This window comes from Erinaceus europaeus, chromosome 21, assembly GCF_950295315.1.
Source record: "Erinaceus europaeus chromosome 21, mEriEur2.1, whole genome shotgun sequence".
Lineage (NCBI taxonomy): Eukaryota > Metazoa > Chordata > Mammalia > Eulipotyphla > Erinaceidae > Erinaceus > Erinaceus europaeus.
This window is the reverse complement of record NC_080182.1, coordinates 12,007,855-12,035,149: the sequence shown is the minus strand read 5'-3', so window position 1 is coordinate 12,035,149 and position 27,295 is coordinate 12,007,855. Positions and strand designations below refer to the sequence as shown.

General features: G+C 43.3%; 1 protein-coding gene across 2 annotated transcripts in view; it reads right to left on the bottom strand.

Annotated features, from left to right (window-relative positions):
• The window catches only part of SCN10A (sodium voltage-gated channel alpha subunit 10), a 111,443-nt gene extending 84,941 nt beyond the window's left edge, over positions 1-26,502 (bottom strand). For both annotated transcript variants that reach the window (XM_007517675.2, XM_060180420.1), the window contains exons 1-7: positions 26,233-26,502; positions 24,526-24,653; positions 21,096-21,176; positions 5,741-5,869; positions 4,884-4,975; positions 3,932-4,123; positions 3,475-3,538 (exon numbers count right to left, since the gene is read on the bottom strand). In XM_007517675.2, the coding sequence (XP_007517737.1) occupies positions 3,475-3,538; positions 3,932-4,123; positions 4,884-4,975; positions 5,741-5,869; positions 21,096-21,176; positions 24,526-24,653; positions 26,233-26,502 (956 nt within the window). The remainder of the gene's footprint in view (positions 1-3,474; positions 3,539-3,931; positions 4,124-4,883; positions 4,976-5,740; positions 5,870-21,095; positions 21,177-24,525; positions 24,654-26,232) is intronic.
• Between the last annotated feature and the right edge of the window lie 793 nt (positions 26,503-27,295).

The following is a 27,295-nucleotide window of genomic DNA, read 5'->3' as shown; positions in this document are numbered from 1 at the left end:
GACCTGCTTCACCGCCTGTGAAGCGACTCCCCTGCAGGTGGGGAGCTGGGGTTCGAACCGGGATCCTTATGCCAGTCCTTGTGTTTTGCGCCACCTGCGCTTAACCCGCTGCGCTACAGCTCGACTCCCCAATATTTCCATTTTAAAAATAAATTTTAAAAAAAAATGTGGGTGGAGAATGCTTTCACTTCAGAGTTCCATGCAGAGGGAAGTGGCCGGGGGAAGGCACAGACATGACCTTGTAAGGTGGCAAGCTCTTTGTAGGATCACACCAGGGGAGGATGAGTCAGTATCGTAATGCAGACTTAAGACCTGAGCCAGTGGGCATCACCTGCAGAGTTGTCCATCATCGGAGCACACGCATTAGCCGAGCTCACTGACCAATTATATATAAAACAATGAAAACGACACTTTCCACTTACTGAGCACTTACTGTGTGCCTCTTTCTCTCTCTGCTAAGTGCCTTACAAATGCTATAATTTAATCCTCTCTCTCTCTCTCTCTATATATATATATATATATATATATATATATATATATATATATATATAGAAACTGAGGTTCAGAGAGACATCAGGCTCTCAAACCACATGGGTGTTGACACATTTATTCAATAGGAGAAATAGAATTGTTAAGTTGCCTATGAAGACTGACATATGGAGGCAGGTCTGACTGAAGATGACTGCTTGCTGACTACCGGTGTGGGGCATGCTGGGCTCACCTCTCTCCTATTGAGAAGGTATATTGATGTCAAGAAGTATCTTTAAACTCAAGACATGCAAAGTGTTCTCATCCCCCTTAGTGGGATGGCATGGTTTAAGAGAATCTTAGATCTTACTCATGGCCTGCAATTACACTGCACCAGGACTCCACCACCAACACTAACATCTGAGTCTTAATTGCAGACATCAAAGCAAACACATGATCCTGGGGCCCATGCTGCTGACTAATGTGCAGCAACACAGTTACCATCATTTCCAGTGCTGTATCCAGTCTCGGTGGGAGACTCAGCAGACACATTTAAAGGCAGTTTTTGTTGTGCTCTCCCAAAGTGTTAGTCAACCAGTCGCTAACTTTACTCACTAACTTGAACAGCACTCTTCACTCTCTGTCTCTTGCAAAACCCTGCTCACTACAACTGTTACACTGTGTCAGTGAACTGCTCAGCAGAACAGCAGGCCATTTCTTTGAGAATTACATGAGACCTTACTTAGGATTCTGTGACAGCTCACCAGCGAGGGTGCCCACTCTGCCATGTGTGACCCACGTCTGAGCCTGGGGGAAACTTTAGTGCTGTGGTGTCTCTCCCTCTTATTCTCTCTTTATTTCTTTCCTTTTTCTTTTGCCTCTAGGGTTATCGCTGGGACTTGGTACCTGTAATACGGATGCACTGTTCCAGGCAGCCATTAATTTTTAAATTTTTTTCTTTTAAGATTTTATTTATTTATTCCCTTGTGTTGCTTTATTGTTGTAGTTATTGTTGGATAGGAGAGAGAGAAATAGAGAGAGGAAGGGAAGACAGAGAAAGGGAAAGAAAGACAGACACCTACAGACCTGCTTCACCACTTGTGAAGCGACTCCCCTGCAGGTGGGGAGCCAGGGGCTCGAACCGGGATGCTTAAGCCGGTCCTTGTGCTCTGCGCCATGTGCGCTTAACCCGCTGCGCTACTGCCCAACTCTCAATTTTTAAAATTTTTTTATTTGGTAGGACAGAGAGAAATTGAGAAGGAAAGGGAAGAGAGAGAGGGAGACAGAAAGATAGACACTTGCAGACCTGCTTCACCTGCAGGTGGGGAGCAGTGGCTCAAATGCTGATCTGGTTCAGGTTCTTGCACTTTGTATGATTGTGCTGAACCAGGTGTGCCGCCACCCAACCCCTTCTTTCTTTTCTTCTTCTTTTTTTTTATATTTGAAAAGGTCAGCCAGGGCCAGTGAAATCAACTTGAAAGCCATGAATAAGCAAGTTAAATGAATAAATGAGACCCTGGTGTAATGCTTCCTGCATAGTATCTTTAGCCTAGTAGATGTTAGATGTAAAAGGAAAATGAAAAATCCTGCCATTTTTAACCCGAGAAACTCAAAAAGATGGAGGACTCAATGACATCTGTTAAAGAACACTGAGAATTATCAAATGTTTCCTCATGCTTGCTCTCCACCCAGACTTTGATCCCACAGTGTTGCTTGGTGTGATGGGCCTCTGCTCAGCACAGCACCCAGTTTGCTATTGGCAGCATGGCCTCTGGGGTCATGCTGCTCTCTGTCCTAAGTAACCTCTCCTTGCCATCCTGGCTCTATCCACTGCTTCACCGCCTGTGAAGGCGACTCCCCTGCAGGTGGGGAGCCAGGGCTCGAACCCGGATCCTTAAGCCAGTCCTTGTGCTTTGTGCCACGCATGCTTAACCTGCTGCACTACCGCCCAACTCCCTATTGGATCCTTTATTGGGAACACTATTTATAAAAACAGCTGTGCTTGTTTATCTCTCCATACCCACGTCCCTGTACAATATGACTATGCTGGTCCAACCCCTCAAGAGGCCGTATCCATGTCTCCAACCCTTGATCTGGTCTGGCTCGCGACTTGCTTTGGTCAATAGAATGCAGTAGGAGTGACATTGTGCCCGTTTGAACTTAGGTCACAAGACACCTTGTATAGTATATTTTCATAGATATTTTTCACTTAGAACCCTGCCTTTTCCCTGAGAAAAAGCTCCTGCCAGTCTTCTGGAGGAGGAGAGACTATGTGGAGGTGAGATAAGCTGCTCACCCCAAAACAGCATTCTCCAGCTAATTGAGCACTGCCTGGGGATGCATGAATGAGTCTGGTTACTAGCCAGAAGAATCAAAGGCTAATCTGAACCTCCAACGCTCATGCTCAGAATCAGGAGCTAAATAAATGCCTGGTGGTTTAAGTCACCAGGTCTTGAGACTGTTACATGGAAAACAATCTAGCTCTTACATCACTGAGTCATGAACTCTGGGATGGTAGAAGCTCCAACTTAGGGGGCCAGGTGGTGGTGTGCCTGGTTGGGTGCACATGCTACGATGTGCAAGGACTCAGGATCAAGTCCCTGGTCCCCACCTGCAGGGGGAAAGCTTTGCGAGTGGTGAAGCAGGGCTGCAGGTGTCTCTCTGTCTCTAACCCTCTCTATCTCCCCCTTCTTTCTTGTTTTCTGGCTCTCCCTACCCAATAAATAAAGATAATAATAAAAAAGAAAAAAGAAAGTACAATTCAAAGAATAGATAAATAAATACATTTTTAAAAGAAGCTATGATTTATTAATTTCTAGCTCTTCCACAGAAGATTCCAATTACATGACAGAGAAAGGGCAGCCAGGGAGGTGGTGCAGTAAGCAGAGGGCTGGTCCCCGGCCAGAGTGATGCTATGGATTTCTCTCAAGTTAATAAATAAGTAGATCTTTTACGAAAGGAAAAAAACCATCTATACAGGTGCTTAGTCACTTGTTAGACACTCACCCAGCATCAGATCCATTGCCACATAGGAGAGGATCATCAGAGGTGCCGTTCTTTATTAGGTACCCTGTGAAAGAAAGGGAGACAGGAAATGTCACATAGGGTTCTGACTTCTGTGGCGAAGGCAACACTTCCTTAGTCTTCTTCCTGAGTGTGGTGAGTTCTCTCAGCTACATGCACCCCGTGGACATGCTGGGGCACTTGGGGGAGGGGGTCAGGTCCCATTTGGGGAGAGAAAAGTGGAGCAGTGACTTCAGCTCTGAGCCCCCTTCGCAGACACAGAGTGACTTGTCCCTGGCTTCATGGCTCATTGTCCTGTGTGAGGGATATTGCGTAACAGCGAATGCCGACCCCCAAAGTAAAGCAGATCTCAGGAGAGAGACATCCCAATATATCTACGCACAGGCAGGTGAGGGCTTCACACCTTTTGTCAACAGAGCATCGTGACAGAAATTCCAACTGTGTTCATGAGAGGAGGTGTTGGCTGTCTTGTTGGGAGTGGCGCAAGCCTTGAAGCACTTGTTCTTGAGGTTGCCCTTGAAGAGCTGCAGACCCACCAGGGCGAACACACTCAGGCAGAAGGCGGTAAGGATGGTCACATCGGCCAGCTTCCTCACTGAGTGGATCAGGGCCCCCACGATGACCTTGAGTCCTGCGGGAACGGGGGAAGGGTACCCTCACATGTTGGAGGCACTGCACATAGATCCCATGTGTGGGCCTGGCATGTCCGCAGTCTAGCCACTCTGCCCTCTCACTCCATGACGGGGACAGGTATTTTGCAAAGTCTAGGGCGGCTCCAAGGCCAGGCCTGCCTCTCCCTGAGATCAGGCAGAGACCGTTGTCCCCGTGGTAAAGATGAGACAACGAAGGCCTGAGGAAAGCATTCAATTATTTATTATTTTTATTTATTTTCCCTTTATGGAGGCGGTCAATGGTTTACAGTCAATGGTAAAATACAGTAGTTGGTACACATGTAACACTTCTCAGTTTTCCACATAACACTCTAACCCCCCACTTAGGCCCTCCTCCACCATCATGTTCCAGGACCTGAAGACTCCCCACCACTCCAGAGCCTTTTACTTTGGTGCAATACACCAAACCCAGTCCAAATTCTGCTTTGTGTTTTGCCTTCTGTCCTAATTTCTCAACTTCTGTCCATGAGTGGGATCATCCCATAGTCATTCCTCTCTCTGGCTGATCTCACTTAACTGGAATGAATGAAATCATTTCTTATTATTGTTTCATCTCCTCAAGGAGATGAGACCTTGCTCTAGCCCCAGGAAGTGAGTGTGAATTGAATGCTGAGAGAGTGGCAGCCTGGCCAACGCTGGCATGAGCAAGGGTGTGGTGTATCTGGGACCCCAGGCAGATTCTTGAACATGTGAGTACATACACTCGCCAATATAACTCACCTGGGATGACAGAAACAGTTTTCAGAGCTCTGAGAACTCTGAAGGTCCTCAGGCCTGAGATCCCCCGGAGATCTATGGCTTCACCAATGTATCTGTCAGACCAGAAGTCAGTGAGTGTCTCTGCAGGAAGAAGGTGCTGGTGATGCATGCAACATGACAAAGGACAGTGCGGGGTGACAGAGGCCTGGGGAGGATGCAGAACAGACACTGCTCTTCTGCCTGCAGGCTGACAGACCAATTTCAGCATTGCAGTGTCTTATAAAATGACCCTGTGAGAAGAAGGATCATGATTTGCTTCACTTCCCTTGCTCTTTTCTTATCTTTATTTATTGGATAGAGACAGCCAGAAATCGAGAGAGGAGGGGGAGATAGACAGAGAGACACCTGCAGCCCTGCTGCAGCACTTGAAAAAGCTTTCCCCTTGCAGGTGGGAACTGGGGGCTTGAACCCCAGTCCTTGCACATTGTAATATGTGCGCTCAGCCAGGTGCGCCGCCACCCGGCCCTCTGTTTCACTTCTCCCCGTGCTCTTGTATAGACAGATAATCAAACATGTGGACTTAGCCAATCACACTGGTTTTCTTAAGGCAAGATCTTCATGTTGGGGAGGCTCAGGACTGAGCACCGTCTGACTCATTTGGACAGACTGGCTATCAGCTCAGGCTTGATTCCTAACCTCTCTGTAAGAGTACAGCACAGACCATACACGCTGACTCCCAGAGCAGCCCTCTGTGCTGGACCTCTGGCCAGGATGAGAAAGCCTGATGGAAATAAGAATGATCCCAGCAAGTGTGGGCCTGGGATCATCAACCCCCTCAGGTCCACAAGGACACACGGACACCCTAACACGATACTCACGCCAATGTGATGACGCTGAAATCCAGCCAGTTCCAAGGATCTCTCAGGTAAGTGAACTCATTTAGACAAAATCCTCTTGCCAATATCTTTATCAGGGCTTCAAAGGTGTAAATAATAGTAAAGAGATACCTGGGAAGGAGGTAGAAAAGGAGAGTTTACTGTGTCATAGAGGGACTTCGGAGGGCTCATAAGTCCACGCATCATAAGCCAGAGCTAAGCAGTACTCTGGTCAAAAAAAAGAAAAAAGAAAAAAAAAAAGAAAACAACAGAGAGAGAGAGAGACTTCAGAAGGAGGAGAGAACTGATGTGATTGTTCCAATAAACAAGGGGCACAGATAATGGAAACAGTACCGTGCAGATGGATGAGTGGGAACTAGCAGAGCAGACCCAAGAAAGCCAGAAGCTTAGCTGGAAGTGAGGAGTTTCCGTACTGAGAACTTCTCAGGACAAAGGAAAGCTGAATATCACTGCCAAACAAACAAACAAACAAACAAACAAACAACACGACTGAATGGACAGCCCAATAATCCTTCTACGAAACAGCTAGGCTTTTGAGACCCCAATCCAGACTAACAATAAGTGAGATGCCCCCACCCCCCCTCCTTCCAGAAAAAGAGTGAATGTTCACTTTCTGAAGGGTTGGACTAAAGAGAGAGTCACAAATCCTGAAACAGGAGGATAGACGACAAAATTACATACAGGCAGGCAGACAACTCTGCCACCCACCCACTCCTGCCTTTCTGTAATCTCCCAGACGCTGGGTAGTCAGGTTAGTGTTCCAAGAAGGCGATGCAATCAAGGAGCACCAGGGATTTGAAGAATGTTCCTAGGGACAAAAGACTGAGGCAGTCAAACCGGAGAAGAAAGAAGGGGGGGGTGGGAGAATACAGGGGGCAGAGGAAAAGTGAGGAAAAAGACATCATTAAGGTATGAAGGGTGGTGGCGTACCTAGCTAAGCACAGATGTTTCAGTGCGCAAGCACCTGGCTCAAGGCCCCAGCCCCCACCTGCAGGGGGCAAGCTTCACAAGTGGTGAAGCAGGACTGCAGGTGTCTCTGTCTCTCTCCCTCTGTCTTTATTTTTCTCTGTCTTTTAGCCAGTAAATTTTCTTATTCAGTAAGTAAGTAACTAAGTCAATAATATATTTATATTTTAAAAACCACCATGAGTATTTTTACGGAATTTAGAGGTGAGAAAATAGCAGATGCATAAAATAAGCCCAGGAGGTTAAACACAGGAACACTCAGAGAACAAAACAGAACTTTCAAAAACAAAAATGTAATAATAGATGTACGACATTAGTGGGAGGGCTGGAAATCAAGTTGAGTGAGTCTGATAAAAAGCAAAATGAAAGGCCAGAGATGGATGAGGTGATAAAGAGAATGTGAGAAGGGAGTCAGGTGGTAGCGCAGCGGGTTAAGCACAAGGATTGGCTTAAGGATCCCGGTTTGAGGCCCCGGCTCCCCACCTGCAGGGGAGTCGCTTCACAAACGGTGAAGCAGGTCTGCAGGTGTCTATCTTTCTCTCCCCCTCTGTCTTCCCCTCCTCTCTCCATTTCTCTGTCCTATCCAACAATGATGACACCAATAACAATAACAACAATAACTACAACAATAAAAAAGGGAATAAATAAATAAATATTTTTTAAAAAGAGAATGTGAGAAGTAGACAATCAGATGAGTGCGCACAATGTCTTGCTGAAAGGCAAACGAGAAAGAAACGATTCAAGATAATCATCCCATTCAAGATAATCATTGACAAACCTGCTACAAACTAGTTAACTATTTAGTTCTTAAAAACTACTTAGCTACAAACAGTCTCAGATGTTCAGAAAACTGACTAGCAGAACTCACATCAAGGCATGTCAATGCAAGATTTCAGCCCATTGTGTGCAAAAAGAAGAGCCAAATATTTTTCTTTTGAGGGAGTGAAAGACACAAGTCACCTACAAAAAGTATTGAAGATGAAAATATCAGAGTTCTCAGCAGCAACTTTGGAGGACAGAAGACAACAAAGACATTGTCTTTAAATTTCCAAGAAATGATTTCTAATCTATAATGTCTGCCTTACTTAAACTGTTAGTATGGGGCAGGACAGAAATAGCCACAGATAAGTAAAGTTTCGGCAAATTGACTCCCCATCTATCACACTAAGAAAGTCACTAGGCGCTGGGCTGTGGTGCACCCAGTTAAACACACATAGTACGAAGAGCAAGTACCCACTCAAAGATCTGGGTTCAAGCACCCCATTCCTCATCTGCAGGAGGACCTCTCCACAAGTGAGAGAGGTCTTCAGCTGTCTGTCTTTCTCTCTCTCCCTCTCTATCTCCTCCTCCCCTCTCAATTTCTCTCTGTCCCAGCCAATAAAATAGAAAAATGGCCACCAGGAGCAGTGGATTCATAGTGCCAGCACTGAGCCCCAACGATAACCCTGGAGGTAAAAAAAAAAAAAAATCACTCAAAGGTGTTCTCTGCCAAAACAATGAAGTATCTGGTAAAGAGAAGAGATGTAGGATATATATATATATATATATATATATATATATATATATATATATATATATATATATGACCTAAAAGAAGATAGAGAAGGGAGGCCTGCCAGAAGAGAGCTATTCACCAGACCTAGAGAACCCCTAGGTCAAGCTGAGCAGGAGATAGAGGACTGTAAAAGTGAGTTCCCTGGGAAACATTTCTTATGGGCTGCCTGGTTATCCAGCTATGGGAAGACATGACTGTATCACATTACATTGTCTCTGTATACACTGAGGCAGTGACTAAACCTCTGGGGAAGTGTCTGGGAACAAGTTTTGTAGCAGATAGATGGAAGACGGAGCAATTGAAAAGGTGGGATCCTCATGAACTCCAGAGACACAGACACAGTACGCAGTACACGAAGTGGGACCCAAGGACACTGCACGACGCAGCTCCACGTGGCATTTGCTCAGCAGAGAGACCATCATGCAGCCCTGTGTGCATACTCAGGCAATGGGGGTCAGCCCAAGTCACCGCCTACGACAGGGAGACGGGGGAGAGAAAATGAGGGCATATATGGACTTTTTTTTTCCCGTAAGAGGAAGCCAACAGATAATATATAGAATAGAAAAAGAATGTTAGTGTGAGAATGCTATTCGAGATTAGGAGATACCAGAAGAGGTTTAAAGAAAAAGAAAGAGAGAGAGAATGTGTGTGTGTGTGTATGTGAGAGAGGGGGGGGGGAGGAAACAGCCTAAGAGTGGTTGTCTCTGGAAACATGAGATTAGGATGAGATGAGAAACATGAAATGACAGGTTTTTGTTAGAATCTTTGTAAAACAACGTGACCTTTTAAACTATGAACCCATGTATCTTAAATGAAGCAAAAATCAAATTACAGAGTGAATAGCAGGGCTGTTTTCTCCTATCTGCGAGAGGAAGAAAGGGGTTTGAAGTCCTTCACTGAGCAATGTCTATCTGGCCGGATAGCTGCTTGAGCTGTCAGTTTCTCTAGTCGGGGTTCCCTCCACTCTCCCTGTCTTCTAAATTAGAAAATCTGAACTTGGAATCATAGGTTGTTTTGAAGCTTTGATGGATACTCCTGGCTTTTCGCAGACTCAGGAAGTATAGAGGATTCTTTGTAGAGCCTCTTTTCTGTGTCTAAGCAGTGGAGCACTGGGGAAAACTGGACCAAAGGTCTCAACCTGGGAGAAAAAAAAAAGGCTTTGGGGAATGGTTGAGTCATGGTACAGCCACCAAACCCCAGTGCTAACCCTGATGACCAAAAGAGAAGAAAGAAGGAGAGAGAGAGAGAGAGAGAGAGATAGAGAGAGAGAGAGAGGAAGGAAAGGAGGGAGGGAGGGAGGGAGGGAGAGAGGAAGGAAGGAAGGAAGGAAAGAATGGAGGAGGGAAGGAGGGAAGGAAGGAAAGAATGGAGGAGGGAAGGAGGGAAGGAAGGAAAGAATGGAGGAAGGAAGGAAGGAAAGAAGGAAAGAAGGAAGGATTTACAAAACCCTGATGTTGGGTGCTCTGCAGCCAAAGATGTATACTGTTCAAAATCCTGAGTTTATGGGACTGAGGAGAAGCATAATAGTTCTGCAAAAACTAATTTCATGCCTGAGACTCTGAGGTTCCAGGTTCAATCCCCAGCACCATCATAAGCCCGAGCTGAGCAGTGCTTCTCTCTCTCTTTCTTTCTTTCTCCCTCTCTGTATCTCTCTTATTAAAATAAATAAATCATTTCTAATCCTGAGTTTAATCACTGAAACAAATCATTTATGTCCACAGAAAAGACAGCTGGAAAAGGTTTTCCTTCTTCCTAAACGCTGTGAGCCTGTTTGGCTGCAGTCCCATAAGCTGAGGAGACACATGTACACAAAAGTGCAGGCAATCATGTGGCCTTCAGAATTTCCACAGTGCCCCTCAATGGCCAGGCAGGGTCTGGAGACATGTTATGACCCTCCCTGGTATTTTTCACAGATCAAATATGCAGCACATCTTTAATTTGTATATCAAACACCTTTCCCTGTTGGCCACATGACTGGAGCTTTTCAAATACCAATTCAAGTTTTCCTTTTGATTACAGTAATGTGCGCACAATGTGCAATTCACCACTTCAATTATTTTAAAAATTATTGTATAATTTAGAGGCGCCGAGTCTGTGCACAATATTGAGCAAACCGTCACAACCACCCATCTCCAGGACCGTTATCCTCATCCCAGACAGGAACCCTTTACTCAGGAAACAGTAACTCCTCATTCCTCCCTCTCTCACTCCCTGGCAACCCCTCTGTTGCATTCTGTCTCATAAGAGGAGTTATGAAACACTCCCCCCTCTGTGTCTGACTTGGTCTGCCTAGCACAATGTTTGAGAGGTTTGTTCAGATGATACAGCCAATTTATTTCCGAAGCTAACTAATATCCCATCAGGTGTGAACTACATTTTACTTACTTATCCACGCCAGTGGACATTTGTATTGTTTCTGCCTTCTGACTAGTGTGAACAATGTCACTGTGCACATTGTTTTTTAAACTAATCAGCTTAAAAAATTTTATTATCTTTATTTATTTATTGGATAGAGTCAGCCAGAGATTGAGAGAGAAGGATTTGATAGAGAGGGAGAGAGACAGAGAGACACCTGTGAGACTGCTTCACCACTCGCAAAGCTTTCTCCCTGTAGGTGGGGGCCAGGGGTTTGAACCTGGGTCCTTGCTCATTGTAACCTGTGCATTCAATGAGGTATGCCAGCACCTGGGCCCCCACAACTAACTGACTTTTAAAAGCCTGTTTCATAATTTACAGGCATATCTTTAATTGAATCAGATTTCTCTTCTTTCAGAATTAGCTTCTTGATAAATAGAACTGATCCACTGGTCATGTGTTTTTCAACTCTGTGGTGACTCAGACAGACAGCTGACAATGATCACTGGTTTTAAATGCCAGTTACACTACCAGGAATCCAGTGATTCTGATCAAGGAATCTCTGCCAGTTGCTTCCCGTTTTCTTTCCAAGTACAATATTTTCCACTGATTTTAAAGCTAGTTTCCTCTTATCAGCAAGAGTATAATTGAACCTTTGATATAGAAAGCGAACGACAAGTCCATGATTTTCTCTTTTTTTTTTAAATTCAAACATCAAATTTTGACAGTTGTGTACTAAGAAGTCTCATTTTGTCAGTCAATTTGTTTAAAAGTGAGGCTGGGAAGCTATACTGGGAAATAATATGGGTATCTGAGTATCTTTATACTATTAATTGATAAAAATGTCAAAATACTGTAAACATTGTACTAGAACAAAAGGATTGTGGATTCAACCCAGTTTGACTGTCACTTTCCCAGCAATGCCTCCTGTTTCCTTATTATTCCTTATTTACTTCTGTGAGAGTCTCCAAACCCATTGTCCACTTATCTCGTGACGCTCAGAACACTTGCTACTTGGACTTTTTTTTTTTTACCTTATTTCATTTTTGTAGAATTAGTTTCCTATTTTTTAATTGTCTTTTTTAAAAGTATTTATTTGTTTTCCTTTTTGTTCCCCTTGTTTTTATTGTTGTTGTAGTTATTGTTGTTGATGTCATCGTTGTTGGATAGGACAGAGAGAAATGGAGAGAGGAGGGGAAGACAGAGAGAGAGAGAGAGAGAGAGAAAGATAGACACCTGCAGACCTGCTTCACTGCCTGGGAAGCGACTCCCCTGCAGGTGGGGAGCCGGGGGCTCAAACCAGTATCTTCACTTCAGTCCTTGTGCTTTGTGCCACATGCACTTAACCCGATGCACTACCACCTGACTCCCTAATTTCCTATTTTTTATTCTCATTGTTATGCCTCAGTAAACCCCTTCTGAGGATTTTCATCTTGTTGAATTTTGATGTTATACACTGCAGTAGGAAGAATGATAAATGTCAGTTTTGCAAATATAGGCTTTAACTGTCTAATAACAATAAAATATATTAGTCAAGCTAAACTACCCATCACTCATTCCATGTTAGCCAGTACGAACTAACTCATTCCCGGGAGCACATGTACTGCTTTTAAAAACACCAAGTGTTAGATGTTTTGTGACAGTTATCATCTTCATACTTCAGATTTTAAATTATCTGTCTATAAAATAATTGCACTGCTTTTGCTTCTGAACCTACCCAGATAATCTAGAGTCCTGAGAGATTTCTGTTGAGCAATAGGGACCCTTAGGTCACTTGCTGAGAAGCATTCAGGGGGATGCAACGCAGAGCTAGAATTCCTTGGAGTTTCTAGGCACAGCACAGAAGGAAGAGAGTGAAGCTGAGAGAAAGTACAGCAGAGACAGTTTTTTTTTTTTTTTTTTTTTTTTGCCTAGAAGGTTATTGCTGGGGCTCAGTGCCTGCACCATGAATCCACTGTTCCTGGAGGCCATTTCCCCCCCCTTTGTTGCCCTTGTTGTTGTAGCCCTGTTGTGGTTATTACTGTTATTGTTGTTGTAGTTCATTGTTGGATAGGACAGAGAGAAATGGAGAGAGGAGGGGAAGACAGAGGGGGAGAGAAAGACAGATACCTGCAGACCTGCTTCACCGCCTGTGAAGCGACTCCCCTGCAGGTGGGGAGCCGGGGGCTCCAACCGGGATCCTTATGCTGGTCCTTGGGCTTTGTGCCATGTGCACTTAACCCGCTGCGCTACCGCCTGACTCCCAGCAGAGTCATTTTTAAGGCGATTATAAGACAGTCTCATTTACTAAGAAAATAAAATGAAATTCTGACAAACTGAACCCAATAACGATTAAGCTGGAAATTCAAAATTGATAAGCTAATCTAATAATGCCATCTTGTAACAGATGAGAGAATGTCTATAGAGGTGCCACAATGGATACTGCATTGGACCCTCAAGACTAAGGTCATGAGTTCAACTCCCAGCATTCCGTGTGGCAGAGTGATGCTCATGTTCTTGCTCTCTTTCCTGAACAAATAAATAAACCGTCAGGAAGCAAGGTCTGGATGAGGGCGCACCTGGGAGAGCTCACCTGTTACCGTGTGCAAGGACCTGGGCTCAGGCTTCAGGGATGGTGGAGCAGGACTGCAGGTGCTATATTACTAACCAGGTGACATATTACAAAGCATTTAAATCAGTGTGGCATTAGAGTGGCAGGCAGGTTACTGGAAAAACAGATCTGTGTACACATAGACATTTGGTGCAAAAGACAGAGAGTAGAAGGAATCATTTGGGAAATGTTGATCTACTAAGATGGTGTTAAGATAATCCACCTTGGAAAATATTAAAAGCTTATTACAAACCATGCACACATATAAAATATATAAACATAGAGAGAAAAATTATGATCTTTAGGGAGTTGGGAGGTAGTGCAGCGGGTTAAGCGCATGTGGCTCAAAGCACAAGGACTGGCTTAAGGATCCTGGTTCGAGCCCCCAGCTCCCCATCTGCAGGGCAGTCACTTCACAGGCTGTGAAGCAGGTCTGCAGGTGTCTGTCTTTCTCTCCCCCTCTCTGTCTTCCCCTTCTCTCTCCATTTCTTTCTGTCCTATCCAACAGCGACAACATCAACAATAAGAACTACGACAACAATAAAAACAACAGAGTCAACAAAAAAGGAAACAAATAAATAAATATGTTTTTAAAAATTATGATCTTTAGAAAAAAGTGCAGGAGACTATCTCCGTGAATAAAATATAGCAGCAAAAATGAAGAAAATGCATCCACGTGTATCCATTTAGAGGAATCAAAAACATCTTGTATATCATCTTGGTATACTTTTTTAAAAGAGCATTAGTAAAAATACTGTATAATATGGGGTCATGCATAGAATTTGGAAAGACAGAAAGCAATACTTCATGCACATAATATTCTTTGCCTTACACATTCTTTTCCAGGGAAGAAAACACTTATCGTTCCACTGTGCTTATCCCTGCGACCAAACCAAGCTGAAGTTTGTCAAATGCTTTTTCTGGATCAAAGCATGGTTAGTGCTGGCTATCCTAGGGCCATCAAAGAGTCCTTTCAGTCGTGTTCTGCGAGTCTAGGAGTTCGGGCAGACATGCTGCTGATAGCTTTCAAGCTCCCCCCCCCACACACATTTCATCTCATCAAGACCTAATGTGATATATTGCCTTCTACTTGCGCTTCAGTGGGTGTCTAGTTTCTTTCTGAGCATGAGAATGGATTAAAAATGGAACACACACACACTTGTGTATACATGTACGCGTACACACACACACACACACACACACACACACACACACACACACACACACACTTCCCATAAGCAAACAGTCATGCAGAGTTGCAGGGTACTACTGTTCCCAGCAGCTGTTATTACCAAGCTCATGTTTCAAGGAGCTATCTAAAAGTGGGCAGTGGAGATAGGAGTGGGGACAGCTGTGTCCGAAAGACTGCAAAGAACATGGCAATAGCAGCAGAGAGGTGGATGAATCAGCAGCAGAGAGGAAGAACATGTGGATAACACAGACTTCTGGATCAGGTTACAGCTTAATGTTTGTTGAAAGAAAAAAAGTACATACATGTGATCTTTGTAGCCACAGTTTAAGCAAAGGAGTCTTTCCCAACTCCCAGCAGCACAGGAGACAACCAGGAATATATATGATCAATTTCAAACATAAACTTTTTTTTTTATTTTTAAAAAATATTTTTAGTGCTTTATTTTATTTTTCTTATATTTGATAAGACAGAAAGAAATTGAGAAAGGCAGGAAGACAGAGGGGGAGAGACAAAGAGAGACACCTGCAACACTGCTTTACCGCTGATGAAGCTTTCTCCCTTGAGACTTGGGGCTTGAACCTGGGTCCTTGCACATAGTAACATGTGCTCTCAATCAAGTATGCCACCACCCAGGTCTTCAAACATAAATTTTAGAGTCCCACGATTTCCAAGAATCTGAAGATACTGAATATCCAATACCTTCCACACAAATTTCTAAGATTAGGACCACAAAGGGATTTTTAAAAATTTGTTTTTGCTAAAAGTGTGTTTATGAAGGCAAGTGTATTGATAATTTAGTTACTATGAAATTGGATGTAGAATGAATTTAATAATTAGAAAGAAGTTGCTATAATTTTTGAAAACAACTTGGGAATATTACAAAAGTTAAAATTACATATCCAATTGACCCAGCAAGTTCATTTTTTCTTTATCATATTTATTTTATTTTAATGAGGGTCAGAGATAGAGAGAGACACACATACCACAGCGCTGCTCAGCTCTGGCTTGTTGGGGCTGGGTGGCCACCGCCCAGCCTGCAATCCCACTTGTAGGAGCCAGAGACCACCCGAACTGCCCCTGCGGCTCCAGACAGACTATGACCCACATAGTCAACGACTGCCACCTCTCCAGATTCAAAGGAGGTCTCGAAACTTTACATCAGGCTCAACCTGACGCTGTTGACTGGCTACGGAAGAAGGACAAACGCTAGAAAGAGTTCACCCCTCCAGCTGCTCAGTGCCCCCACAGACAGAAAAAGCTACATGCATAGCTCTTGGCTGAAGAGCTGTGCTCTCAGATTGAGAGTGATATCGATTTGTAGCAACACAAACGCATGTCGTTGGGATAATAAATAGTTCAGTGAACTTTTCTTTCTCCAGGATTTATTCAACCTATTTCTGTAAAAATCTGTGATTCTGGAATATTTACTGGATTTTAATTTCATTTACAGATTATTTTGGGTGTCAGTGACATTTGAACAATATCCTGCCATCTCATCGGTTATTGTGAGATATCTGTAAGTTTACTTAGATGCTTTAAAATTCACTAGTATCTCCTCACTTTTAGTAGAAAGACATTTTGCATATTTTAATAACAACTTTTTGATTTACTGGAACTACATTTTTCTCATCGGCTTTTTGAAATGATTAGTTTCTCCCTATAGTCCCTTCATTTATTTTATTGGTTCTTTCAGTTTTATGTAGGGACTTAAACAAGTTTATCTCTCTGTCCTAACAAATAAAATAAGAAGTGGGGGACTGACCTCTGGGAGTGGTACAAGTGCTGAATCCCCATGATAACCCTGATGGCAATAAAAAGAAAAAGCAAGGGGTAGAGAAGAAAGAAGTAAAAGGAGGAGGAAGAAGAGGAGGAGTAGGGAGGAGGAGGAGAAGGAGAAGGAGGAGGAGAAGAAGGAGCAGAAGGAGGAGAAGAAGAAGAAGGAGAAGAAGGAGGAGAAGGAGAAGGATAAGAGGGAGAAGAAGAAGAAGAATGGAAGGAGAGAGAGAGAGAGAGAGAGAGGTTTAGAGCCAGTGAAATAGCTCACTGCTTTGTCAAGAACATGACCCAGACTTGTGCCTAGCCTTCACTATATTAGAGGAAGTTTCTACGCTCTGGTCTCTTTCTCTGTCTGTCTGTCTCTCTTTCTCTCTGCCTGAAAAATTCATTCCAGAGCATTGAATTACTGGAGATGACAAAGCAAAACAAAAACAAGGCTTATGAAATTACCAAATGGGAGGGCTTTTCTATTATTCCTCCTGATTTTGTTATTGTTACCTAATTTTATCAGTGTAGTGAAGAGGATGTCTTAATTTTCCTTTCTAGAAATTTTGGAGCTGATGGGGTTTTTGTTGCAGTTTAATATTTGATCAGTTTGAATTTATTTATTTATTTATTTACTTATTTATTTAATCATGAGAGAGATAGGAGGAGAGAAAGAACCAGACATCAATCTGGTACATGTGCTGCCAGCGACCAAACTCGGGACCTCATGGTTGAGAATCCAATGCTTTATCCACTGTGCTACCTCCCAGATCACAGTATTTGATCAATTTGTATTGTCATTTGAAATGACAACATATCCTGTCTTTCAGGGAATAGAGTTTGATATATATCAATCAGATATAGCTTACTAATGTTACTCGAGCCCGCTGTATTTTAATATACATTTGTACATATTTTTATGCAAATTAAACTTTCCTTCCTTTACAATGACTTATTCTCATATTCTTTGAAGTTTCCCTCCCTCTTGACCTCTCTGCATCACTTTTAGCAGTATACTGCATTTCTCATTCAACAGAGAGATGAGATATTGCTTTTTTATGTAGAAGATATTTTAAATAGTAGGTGAGTCAAATTCTCTTACATCTACTGACATGACAAATTTGTTTGCTCTTATGACCATTTTTAAAATATTTAATTATCTAGGATTTTTGTTTCTTTTTGCTGTTACTGAGACTTCACCATTGTGGGTCAACATTTTTAAGGTGGAGAGAAAGAGAGACCGACAAACAGAAACAAAGGACAAGAGAAAAAGATATTAACACACTGAAGTTCTCCCAGTGTGGACCCTTCACAGGGCAGACCAGGTCCCTCTACAGAGGAGCTGTCTTGCTGGCCCTTATCTAGGATGCGTTGTATTTCTTTCTTTCTTCGTTTATTTTAGATAAAAACAGAGTCAGAGAGAGTGAAAGAATCCACAGCACCAAAGCTTCCTTCAGCGCCACGGGGACCAGCTCAACCCTGACTCCACACACATGGCAAAGCAGCACACTGTTCAAGTGAGCTATTCTGCCAGACCTCTAGTACAATTCCAAATTGAGTATTTTACTTTGAGATGTTGCCTTGTAAGCACAAATTTGTCGTTATAATTAAAACTATGTAAAGCATCACACTATAGAGTTCCACTGGATCTCTTAGTGCCACCTGGCAATTCAATTCTCTTTCCACTCCCTTCTATTTCACCCATCATCTGTATATTCCATATCTTTTTGGTGATTACCCTGATGCTGGCAATATCCTGCTTTTCTCTTTCCTGATTTGTTAATTTTAGGGAATGTTGAACTGCATTCTAGTCTTGAAGTAGCAGTAAGTCGACATACTCCGCTCCCATATTCTTCCCACTTTCCTATTTATATCACGTTAACATTTTCAGGGGCCCTGGGGCCTTGGGGTGGGGAGGTAAAGTGCTCTGACTCCCAAGTAGACCCCCTCTCTGCAGTCACAGGGGCTTAACAAGCTTGGATCTGCTGAATCGTTTATAGCCCCCACCCACTTGGTCCTCTGAGATTGTAGTGACATCTTTTGTCCTCTGAGCTCTCCTTTCTCCTCTCTTTGTTCTTGTATATTTATACTGTTCTTACTCCCATGCTGTCATTTTATTGGCAGTTTGAGAGAGTTTGGGTAAAACATATGCATGCTATTTTCCATTTTTAACCAGCACCCTCAAAATAACTCTTCCTTTTCAGAAGAAACACTTTGCACTAAAAGTTCAAAGGAAGGATGGGAATTTTGTGGGAGTCGGGCAGCAGCACTGAGGGTTAAGTGCATGTGGTGTGAAGTGCAAGGACCAGCTTAAGGATCCCGGTTTGAGCCCCCAGCTCCCCACTTGCAGGGGAGTCACTTCACAGGTGGTGAAGCAGATCTGCAGGTGTCTTTCTCTCCACCTCTCAGTCTTCCCCTCCTCTCTCTATTTCTCTCTGTTCTATCTAACAACAACGACATCAATATTAACAACAATAATAACTGCAACAACAATGAAAAACAACAAGGGCAACAAAAGGGAAAATAAATAAATAAATAAATAAATAAATAAATACGATGGGAATTTTGCATGCTGTATGAGCTCAGCCCTCAAATTTTCCCCCCTTTTCAGGACTTGTATCTTCACCTCTCAAAAGAAATTTAGGTTTTCATCCATGCAGAAGTGATTCCTTATGTCCAATTCTTTATGTAGAAGTGACTCTTTATGGTCCAATGTCAGATGTTCAATGTGATCTTTTTTTTTTTTTTCTTACTAGGGATCTTAATTCTGCAGCACTGTTTACTGGAAGCTGCTACCTTTTTTTCTTCACTAGTCCATAGCACCATCTTTGTCAGCAACTTGCCACTGGGCTGCCCAGTGGCAGTGTGCCTAAGCACAGAATCCTGGGGGGATCGACATCACAGAAGGCTCACATGGTTGGTAGGCCACGGGGACCCTGCCCATCCAGTTGACCCCTAGGGAGGCAGTGGTGGTGGTGGCAGTGGCCATGACCCCCACCTGGAACTTGACCTGAGGGGTGGTGGCCAGCCACCAGATCCAGAGCCCCAGGCCAAAGCCAGCGCAGGTGGGCAGGGCCCAGGGGCTATGGGCGGAGTGGGGCGTGTCCGGGGGCGGGGCCAGCATCTGACAGCCCAGGGCTGGGGGTCAAGGGCCTCCAGGCCCCTGGCCCACCCTGTGCACTGAACGTGCATTAGCTCATAAATATGGGCTGACTGTTCTGTGCCACCAGTCTGCCTAATCTAACCCCTGGTGTGCTGCTTCACTGGTTAGAACTTTATAGTAAATATTGATATCCAGGAGAGCAAGATCTTTTTTTTTCCTTACCCCAACTCAGTTTTCTTTCTCAAATGTGTCATGGCTCTAATTTGCTCTTTGTATTTTCATGTAAATCTGAGAGTCAGGTTGTCAAGTATTAAAGCGAAAAGAGATGTTATAACATTGATTGGGGTTACTTTCAATTTATTAGTCATTTTCTGGGAGTTATATAATAGCATGACTAGGAATACATCTATTAGATTTCCCTGAACATCACCCAGTATTTTGACGATTTTTCCCAAGACAATTTCATAAAGAAAATTTTCAGTAGAGAAGTTCATTATACTTCCATAATCTTATTTTAGAATCTTGACGTTTTAAACTGCAGTGTAGTATCCTTATTCTTGAACCTTCTGTTTATTTCCCTTGATTTGTCGCACCAGTTAACATTTCTTTTGCAAGGTTGAAAAAACTTGGTGAAACAAACGTCTTTACTTCTATTTTTCTTATCTCAAAGATGAAGTATCTTATTTCACAAGTATGAAACTTGCACTTCCTGTAAAGTGAGCACCTTTTATCAGAGCAAGTCAATTACCTTTTATGTTTACTTTGAAAGCGTTTTAATCATAAACATAATAAGTTATATCAAATTATTCTCAGCATCAAGATAATTAAATGCTTCTATTCAATTTATTATTATTATTATTTTACAGATTTATTTATTACTGAAATTGAAGGAGAACCAGAGTATCACTCTGACACATGTGATGCCAAGGATTAAACTAAGGACCTCTTATTTGTACGTACATTACTGTAGCGACTGTGTCACAGCTCAGGCCCTTATATTTGATTGATTTATTTACTATTAGAAAAAGAACGTTTTCTCTGCTGTGGAATCTGTCAATATTGCAGACAGTAAAACATTAAAAGTTGGGGGGAAAAATAAAAGAACATACAAAGTTTCTGGCATTTTCTTGGTGTGCCAGGCTTGAGCCAGACAGTGGCTGGAGGACTTTTAGTGACAGCTAGTCCAGACGTGCTGGTATAGGACATTTAGGACGACCCCAAACTGGGAAACTACAGAGGTTCCCTCTGTCAAATTGGGGGAAAATAGCAGTCTCTGAAATATAGGAGCCATGATTACTTAGCTTTATTCATGGGTTATTTTCTCAATCTGCTCCAGAACTATTCGTTCTTACCTCTGTCTCACTTTCATTCCTGCTCCTCTCTCAGAGCAGGACTTCTGTTAACTCCATTCACCTCTCACTTGGCAGGTCGGCATGTGAGTATGTGGGTGAAAAGGGAGGCTCATCAGCCCAGGCCACCTTGGCCCAGTAAAACCAACCCCTTCCCTCTGGGTCTGGACCCAAGGGTCAATATTACAAACAAACAAACAAACAACTCCAACCAAAGAACAAGAACAACTCCCCATTGGGTTCCACAGTTTAGCCCAGGTTGAGAACAACTCATACATAGGTCTTTGCAGCTGAAAGGGAAAGGTCCACAAGGAAGAAGACACCTACCCATTACAAAGTCAGATAGACAATAGGATTCAGAATTGCACAAACAAAACCTGAAAAGATAAAGAAAAGTCTGCTAAGGAAAGGAAGAGCAGAAAATAAAAGGTGAAGAGGACACAAGAATGAGAGCAAAACGACTCACTCGATTTTCTCTGGAAGATCACTCTGGGTCATCAAGACACAATTGACCAAAATAGTGACTGTGATAAATAAACTGAACCATCTGCAAGGCCCGTGTTAAGGAAAAGTCACATTTCCTTGATGACATGTAACATCACCTCAGTACTGAAGAGCTAAAATTCACAGCTCTTAGCTAGAACCAGCTATATGGTCTTGTAATAATAACCACCAGCGTTGCATCCACGTTGAACACCTTTTCTACATAATTCCTAATATAATTAGTTTCTGGGCAGATATTATTACCTTCATTTATGAGCAGAGAAAATAAACTGGAAAAAAACATTAAATAATTTTTCCAAAGTCATGAAGTTGGTCAACCATGGCACTGAGATGTTAGCTTAGATGAGTTTGATGATAGATCTCCAAGAAAGTTGGGGAAAACAGAGTTCATTTTTCCAGAATGTCCTCTTGCTCAGAAGTCTTTATTTCATTTATACATTATAGCCTACAATTCATTCAGCACAAGCCTTTTTTCACCCTAAAAGGCAAAGGAGTAGTCTCAGGAAGTCGGGGCTGAGGGGAAGGCTACATGCTTCCATGGGAACTGGCTTGTTTTCCTGACTCTGCCCAGATCAGTCGCATTGAGGAGATGAGGTACTGGGTATAGACATAGTCAGGGCTGGCACAAGAAAATGAAACGCTGGCTTAAGGGGAAAAATTCAGGTAGGATTAGGTTGTAGAGAAGCCCTCTGAAAAATCAGTGAGGAGACTCCTAGAGGAGAAACTGGGCAAAGGGATTGTCAGGAGGGGAAGGAGCCCTCTAACAGGAAGGGAAGTGGAAAGGGGCAAGTAAATGGGAAAGCTATAGGAAACCGAAAGAAATTTCTTCCACTGGACATTTTCCTCAGGACTCTCTGTGTTCCTGACAATTACTTCCTACTGAAAAAATAAAGCCTGATGAGAAGTTGGACCTGTAGACTGAGTGAACCACTCATCTTTCATCTTTTCCATTTGAGCACAAGTATTTAAATCTATTTTCATTTTCTGTAAGTGCCTTAAGTGTGCTCTGCTTTACAGTTACTTAGGAACACAGCTATTTTGAAAAGGGAAATTCTACTAATTAAACCGCATTTTCCTGTTGACTTGCAATTAAGTTAAGAAATGTGTTCACACGAGGGGAAATGTTAACCCAGGGATTAAATTAGAACCATCTCTCTGATTCCACAAAGCTCTAAAATGAATATATTATGGAAAATGTTACTTGGAAAAATGTCGATAACAATTTGATGACAATTCTAACTTCAGTATTATAGAAATAATACTACGCTGAGAAATGAGCATCCCATCCCTTGGAAAGCATCTTTTGAGGCTGAACCTACTCAGTTCATGAGATTTAAATATGTGAATTTCTCCAAGGGAAAAAGAGACCCTTAGGAATCTTTTCTCTCTATCTCTGACTCCATTGAGCAATTATTTACTTATGAAATTGGAACATGAAAAGGAATATTCACTGGCCAGTTCTTTAATGGGATTTTATTTCTAACTAGCTGGTTATTAGATATCTAGATATAATTCAGACAGAATCCATGAAGAGGTGCTGGTATATTTGCTGACTCTATTGGTGATTTCTATGTAACTGTATATTATAGGTGACATACTAAGGGAATAAAGGACGCTGACTCATCTGTTCGACTGCCTGCTTACTGTCCACACTGTTCTAAGAGTGATACAGGCTGGGCCTCCTAACCTCCTGAGTATCTGGCAGTGTCTGTAAAATGGAGATACTAATCCCTTCTTCAACGGTACTCACAACAGTATCATTGTTTAGGCAGTATATAATAAGAGAGAACCTGCTCTCATCCATTACACAGTCTTCTACAGAAGCAGACAAATACAAGGCTGAAGTCACAAAACATAACTCCTATTGGCTGACCATAAAGACAGAATAAGTGCAGGGAAAATGCATTGCAATTCTATCGCACAGAGCAGAGTCAAGTTAGGATGACTGTGCCAGGGTTCCCAGCTCGCCAGGAGCCACCCAGCTCCAAGATGCCCCAGGGTGAGGGAAAGCACCACTTTTCCTGGGCCTCCTAGGAAGTGCCGGTCACCATCTGCTGGGCAGTGGAGGCCAGATTGTTCTTGAAAATCAGCTTCTGGGATGCCGAGGCTGCAAATGCATTATCATTAGGAATGTCCAGCTTGGAAAATCACCGGTGGACATCCTTGGAAACCATGCCAGAGTCTCTTAATTGTACCAGTTTAACTTACCTTAAAAAAAACACAGGCTTCAAGTTCTGAGGCAGTTTCTGAAGCATTCTAAAAGGAGTAAAAGAACACAGCTATTTGATCAGTGTGCTGATCACCACACTCCTGAGGGGTGTGAGTCTACACAATCGACACTTTTAACCTGCTTGTAGTTTGGGGTAGCTTGTGATGCTGGGAATGTCTCCTGACTGATGTGGTTGCACTGAAGCAATCTATGCTGTGTTCACTGTGATCTGTTCTTGTTGCCCTCTGGGAGGTGGTGCTATTTGGCACAATAAACCACCATTCCCTGGGACAAGCAGGGTGCAGAGCAATAGCCTAGGCCTCTCATCTGGCCACAGAAGCCTTGGGGACCTCTTATCTGTGCGAAATTGTGAGAAAATCAGACCCCATATGGTGATGAGAGTGGGCCTGAGTGCATTGGCAAAGTGATTCCCATCAAGAGAACACTTGCCCATGTACGCACCCATAGGTACCGCCAGAGAACACCTTCTTGACCTTATAATATCGAAGTGACACACGTTAATTTTTTTCCAGTTGAATGGCCTAGTTGCTTAGGGAAAAGGTCTATTGACCTCTGAAAAAGGTACTGAAGGGGGCTGGGCAGTGGTGCACCTGGTTAAGCGCACATAGTGTGAAGCACCAGGATGCTGGTTCATGCCCCTGGTTCCCCACCTTCAGGGGGTCGCTTTGCAGGCAGTGGAGCAGGTCTGCAGGTTTCTATCTTTCTCTCCCTCTCTCTAGCTCCCCCTCCTCTCTCAATTTCTCTCTGTCCTATCCAACAGCAGCAACAATAATGGCAACAACAACAATGGAACGGGATGGCCTCCAGGAGCAGTGGATTTGTAGTGCAGGCACCAAGCCCCGGTGATAACCCTGGAGACATAGAAGAAGAAGAAGGAGGAGGAGGAGGAGGAGGAGGAGGAGGAGGAGGAAGAGGAGAAGAAGAAGAAGGAGAAAAAGAAGGAGAAGAAGAAGGAGGAGGAGGAGGAGGAGGAGGAGAAGAAGAAGAAGAAGAAGAAGAAGAAGAAGAAGAAGAAGAAGAAGAAGAAGAAGAAGAAGAAGAAGAAGAAGAAGAAGAAAAGAAGGAGAAGAAGAAGGAGGAGGAGAAGAAGAAAAGAAGAAGAAAAAGAAGGTACTGAACACAGTGGACAAGACCCAATTCCAACATGCAGAAGTAATAATGCAAAGGATATGAGTGGACAGACACTTTGATAGCTGTTCTTCTGATCAAGTTGAAAGGACTGAATAACCACAGGGCCTGCGTGGCACTGAACCGGGAAATGGTCCTCCCTTTGTTCAGCACCATGAATGTCTAGAACAGAACAGAAGGGAGACATCCAGTGTGGAACAGACATTCTCACAAGACTATGTGTTTGGACATCAATGACATCATTTTGGGCTCCAGAGCAAGAAGGGCCTTCGCAACCATGGGCCAAGGAGAACCAGGGAGGGACAGAGAGTTTGAAAGGACCAGGAACTAAAAGCCAGGTCCTAGATCTCTCAACAGGACCCCTGGCCTCGGGGCAGGGTGCATGGAGACTAACCCACTGAGTGCTTGATGCATGTGGAGCCAAACCTGGGTTTGGGGAGGGCACTTAACACCCCAGAGGAATCAGAGACGTGTTCCTGTTGCAAGTATGATGCAGAGATCTTGAAGCTAAAGGCACAGAAATTTCAGGATATTTTAAACCAGTGGTCTTCGAAGTCTGATGTTGGGGCCTCCAGGACTCTTGTAGGTTCAGCACATCAGAACTACTCCCAGGTTTGGCAAGCAGGAGTTGTGGTTACATCGAATTCCTCTTTTGGTTCATGGGTCATCCTTGTTCCTCAAATGTTCCCTCTGTTCACCCCTTCCCAGATTCCTCCACCCCTTAGACCTTCCCTGATTCCCTCCTCTATCCATGTAGAAGGACAAAAAGGCTTTTGACAGCTGGCCAGAGGGAGAAAATATCCCAGGGGCATTTTGTTTTCTCTACAAACCATATTCAAAATGACCGACTCCTGCCCCTTCCATTTCCCAAGCAAATACACCTTTTTTCCCCCATCTGAATAGAACATCTAAGGTACAGTAACAAACAGGGCAATTGTCTTAAAATAGCTCTCATTTGAACTAGTGGTTTTCAAACTTTTTATTTCAGGATCCTTTCATACTCTTAAAAACTGTTACGTACCTCAAAGAGCTTTTGTTTATTTTTCTACCTCTCCAAGCTTATAGAGTGTGTGTGTGTGTCTGTGTGCGCATGTGTATATGTGTGCATGTATGTATGTGTGTCTCTGTGTGTATGTATGTGTGTATATATGTGTATGTGTACGTGTGTGTGCATGTGTATGTGCGTGTGCATGTGTGTGTGTGTGTGTGTGTGTGTAGTTCTAAAAGTAAAAAGAGGAAAATTTAAAACACAGCAATGCACTAGCACTCTTTACAGTATCTGTTATCCTGATGATGGCATCCCAGTCCACAAAGAAGTGTGATTAAAATAGATAAATGAGACCCAGCAATATTATGAAATAGTTTTGACTCCCTGAACCCACTAGAAGAGTTCTGGGGGTCCCAACATCAGACTTGGAGGACCACTAGTTTAAAATGTCCTAAGGTTTCTGTGCCTTTAATTTTAAGATCTCTGCATCCTGCTTACAAAGGGGACATATCCCTGGAGATCCCAGTCTAGAGCTCATCCGAGGGAACAGCCCGGCTCCTCAGAGAATGGCTTGGCAGTTGCCACTGCTGGGGTTTAATTAGCTGCTACTGCAAACACCAAAAAGATTCATGGAAAAGGCCAAAGAAGTGATGGAGGCAATAGCTAATAGGCACATCACCAGCATATAGGAGGACTTCCTGGGCTGGGTGTGACACACTTCCCTCCCTGAGCCAAGATCAGCGGCAGCCTTACCCGAGATATGCTGTAGAAGGGGTCCAGGTCCTCGAGGGGTTCCCCAATCAGCTCTGCTGGGAGTTCACCATAGAACTTGGGCAGCTGGTTGCAGGCCTTCAAGTCCAGCTGGGGCCGAGGTTTCTCTTCTTGGTCCTTTTGTTTCTTGTTCTTCCCTTTGACTTTCTTGGTTGCCTGCTTGGCAGCAATTCGCTTTTCAATCTCCACCAGGGACTCTGGAGTGAGTCGACGGAAGTGGGTAGTTTGCAGGGACCCAAAGGGGAATTCCATCTTCTCATTCTTCTTCAGGAAAAATTTATATAATTGTGAGAGTGGACATAACCACAGAGGGGTAACAGCTTTCCCACTGACCCCTCTTCTCCCCCTTGGTACTCTGCTTGCTAGGACAGCTTCCCCAAACACTTCCCCTATTCCTGAGCTCCCCCCAGGAAGCCCCCTCCCCACACCTGTTTCTTCCATCCAGTTCCAGGCACCTCAAGGTCATGTCTGTGCTTCCATGAGTTTCTAAGCCATTGCTTCTTCAGCATTTTGTAATCACCACCATCACCTCCACTGTAATTTAGCCATAGTGCCCTCTCTCCTCATTCCCATGACAACCGTGTTCCAGAAATTCTCTCTCACTCATCCAAAACTGGTTCATAATCTATTTAGTCTGAGTCTTTTCCTACTTCTGACTACAGCCTTTCATTTATTGACATTCTCAACATTTATCTTTCTCTCTGGACTCCATTTGGACCACCAGGATACTTTAACTTTGTCCATGGTGAAATATTTCTCTCAATGTTTGTGTTAGAGTCCATGGTCCACCATTCTGACCTCTCTCTTATCTGTATCTTAAATACCAAAACTCGACCCATCTTGATAAATTGAATTGAGATATCTCTGAATCGGATCTTCTGAGGAAATAAGGAACATCAGTGATCACGTCTAGGAGTTTCTTCTCATCTGTTACGTTTCAAGTGTTGCTCATCTTTTTGACTTTTCTCTACTTCCTCTTGGTGTCTAATCTCTAAATTTCTCTCTGGGAATAGGCCTAAGTATGCTATTGCTGAGCTGAGCTTGT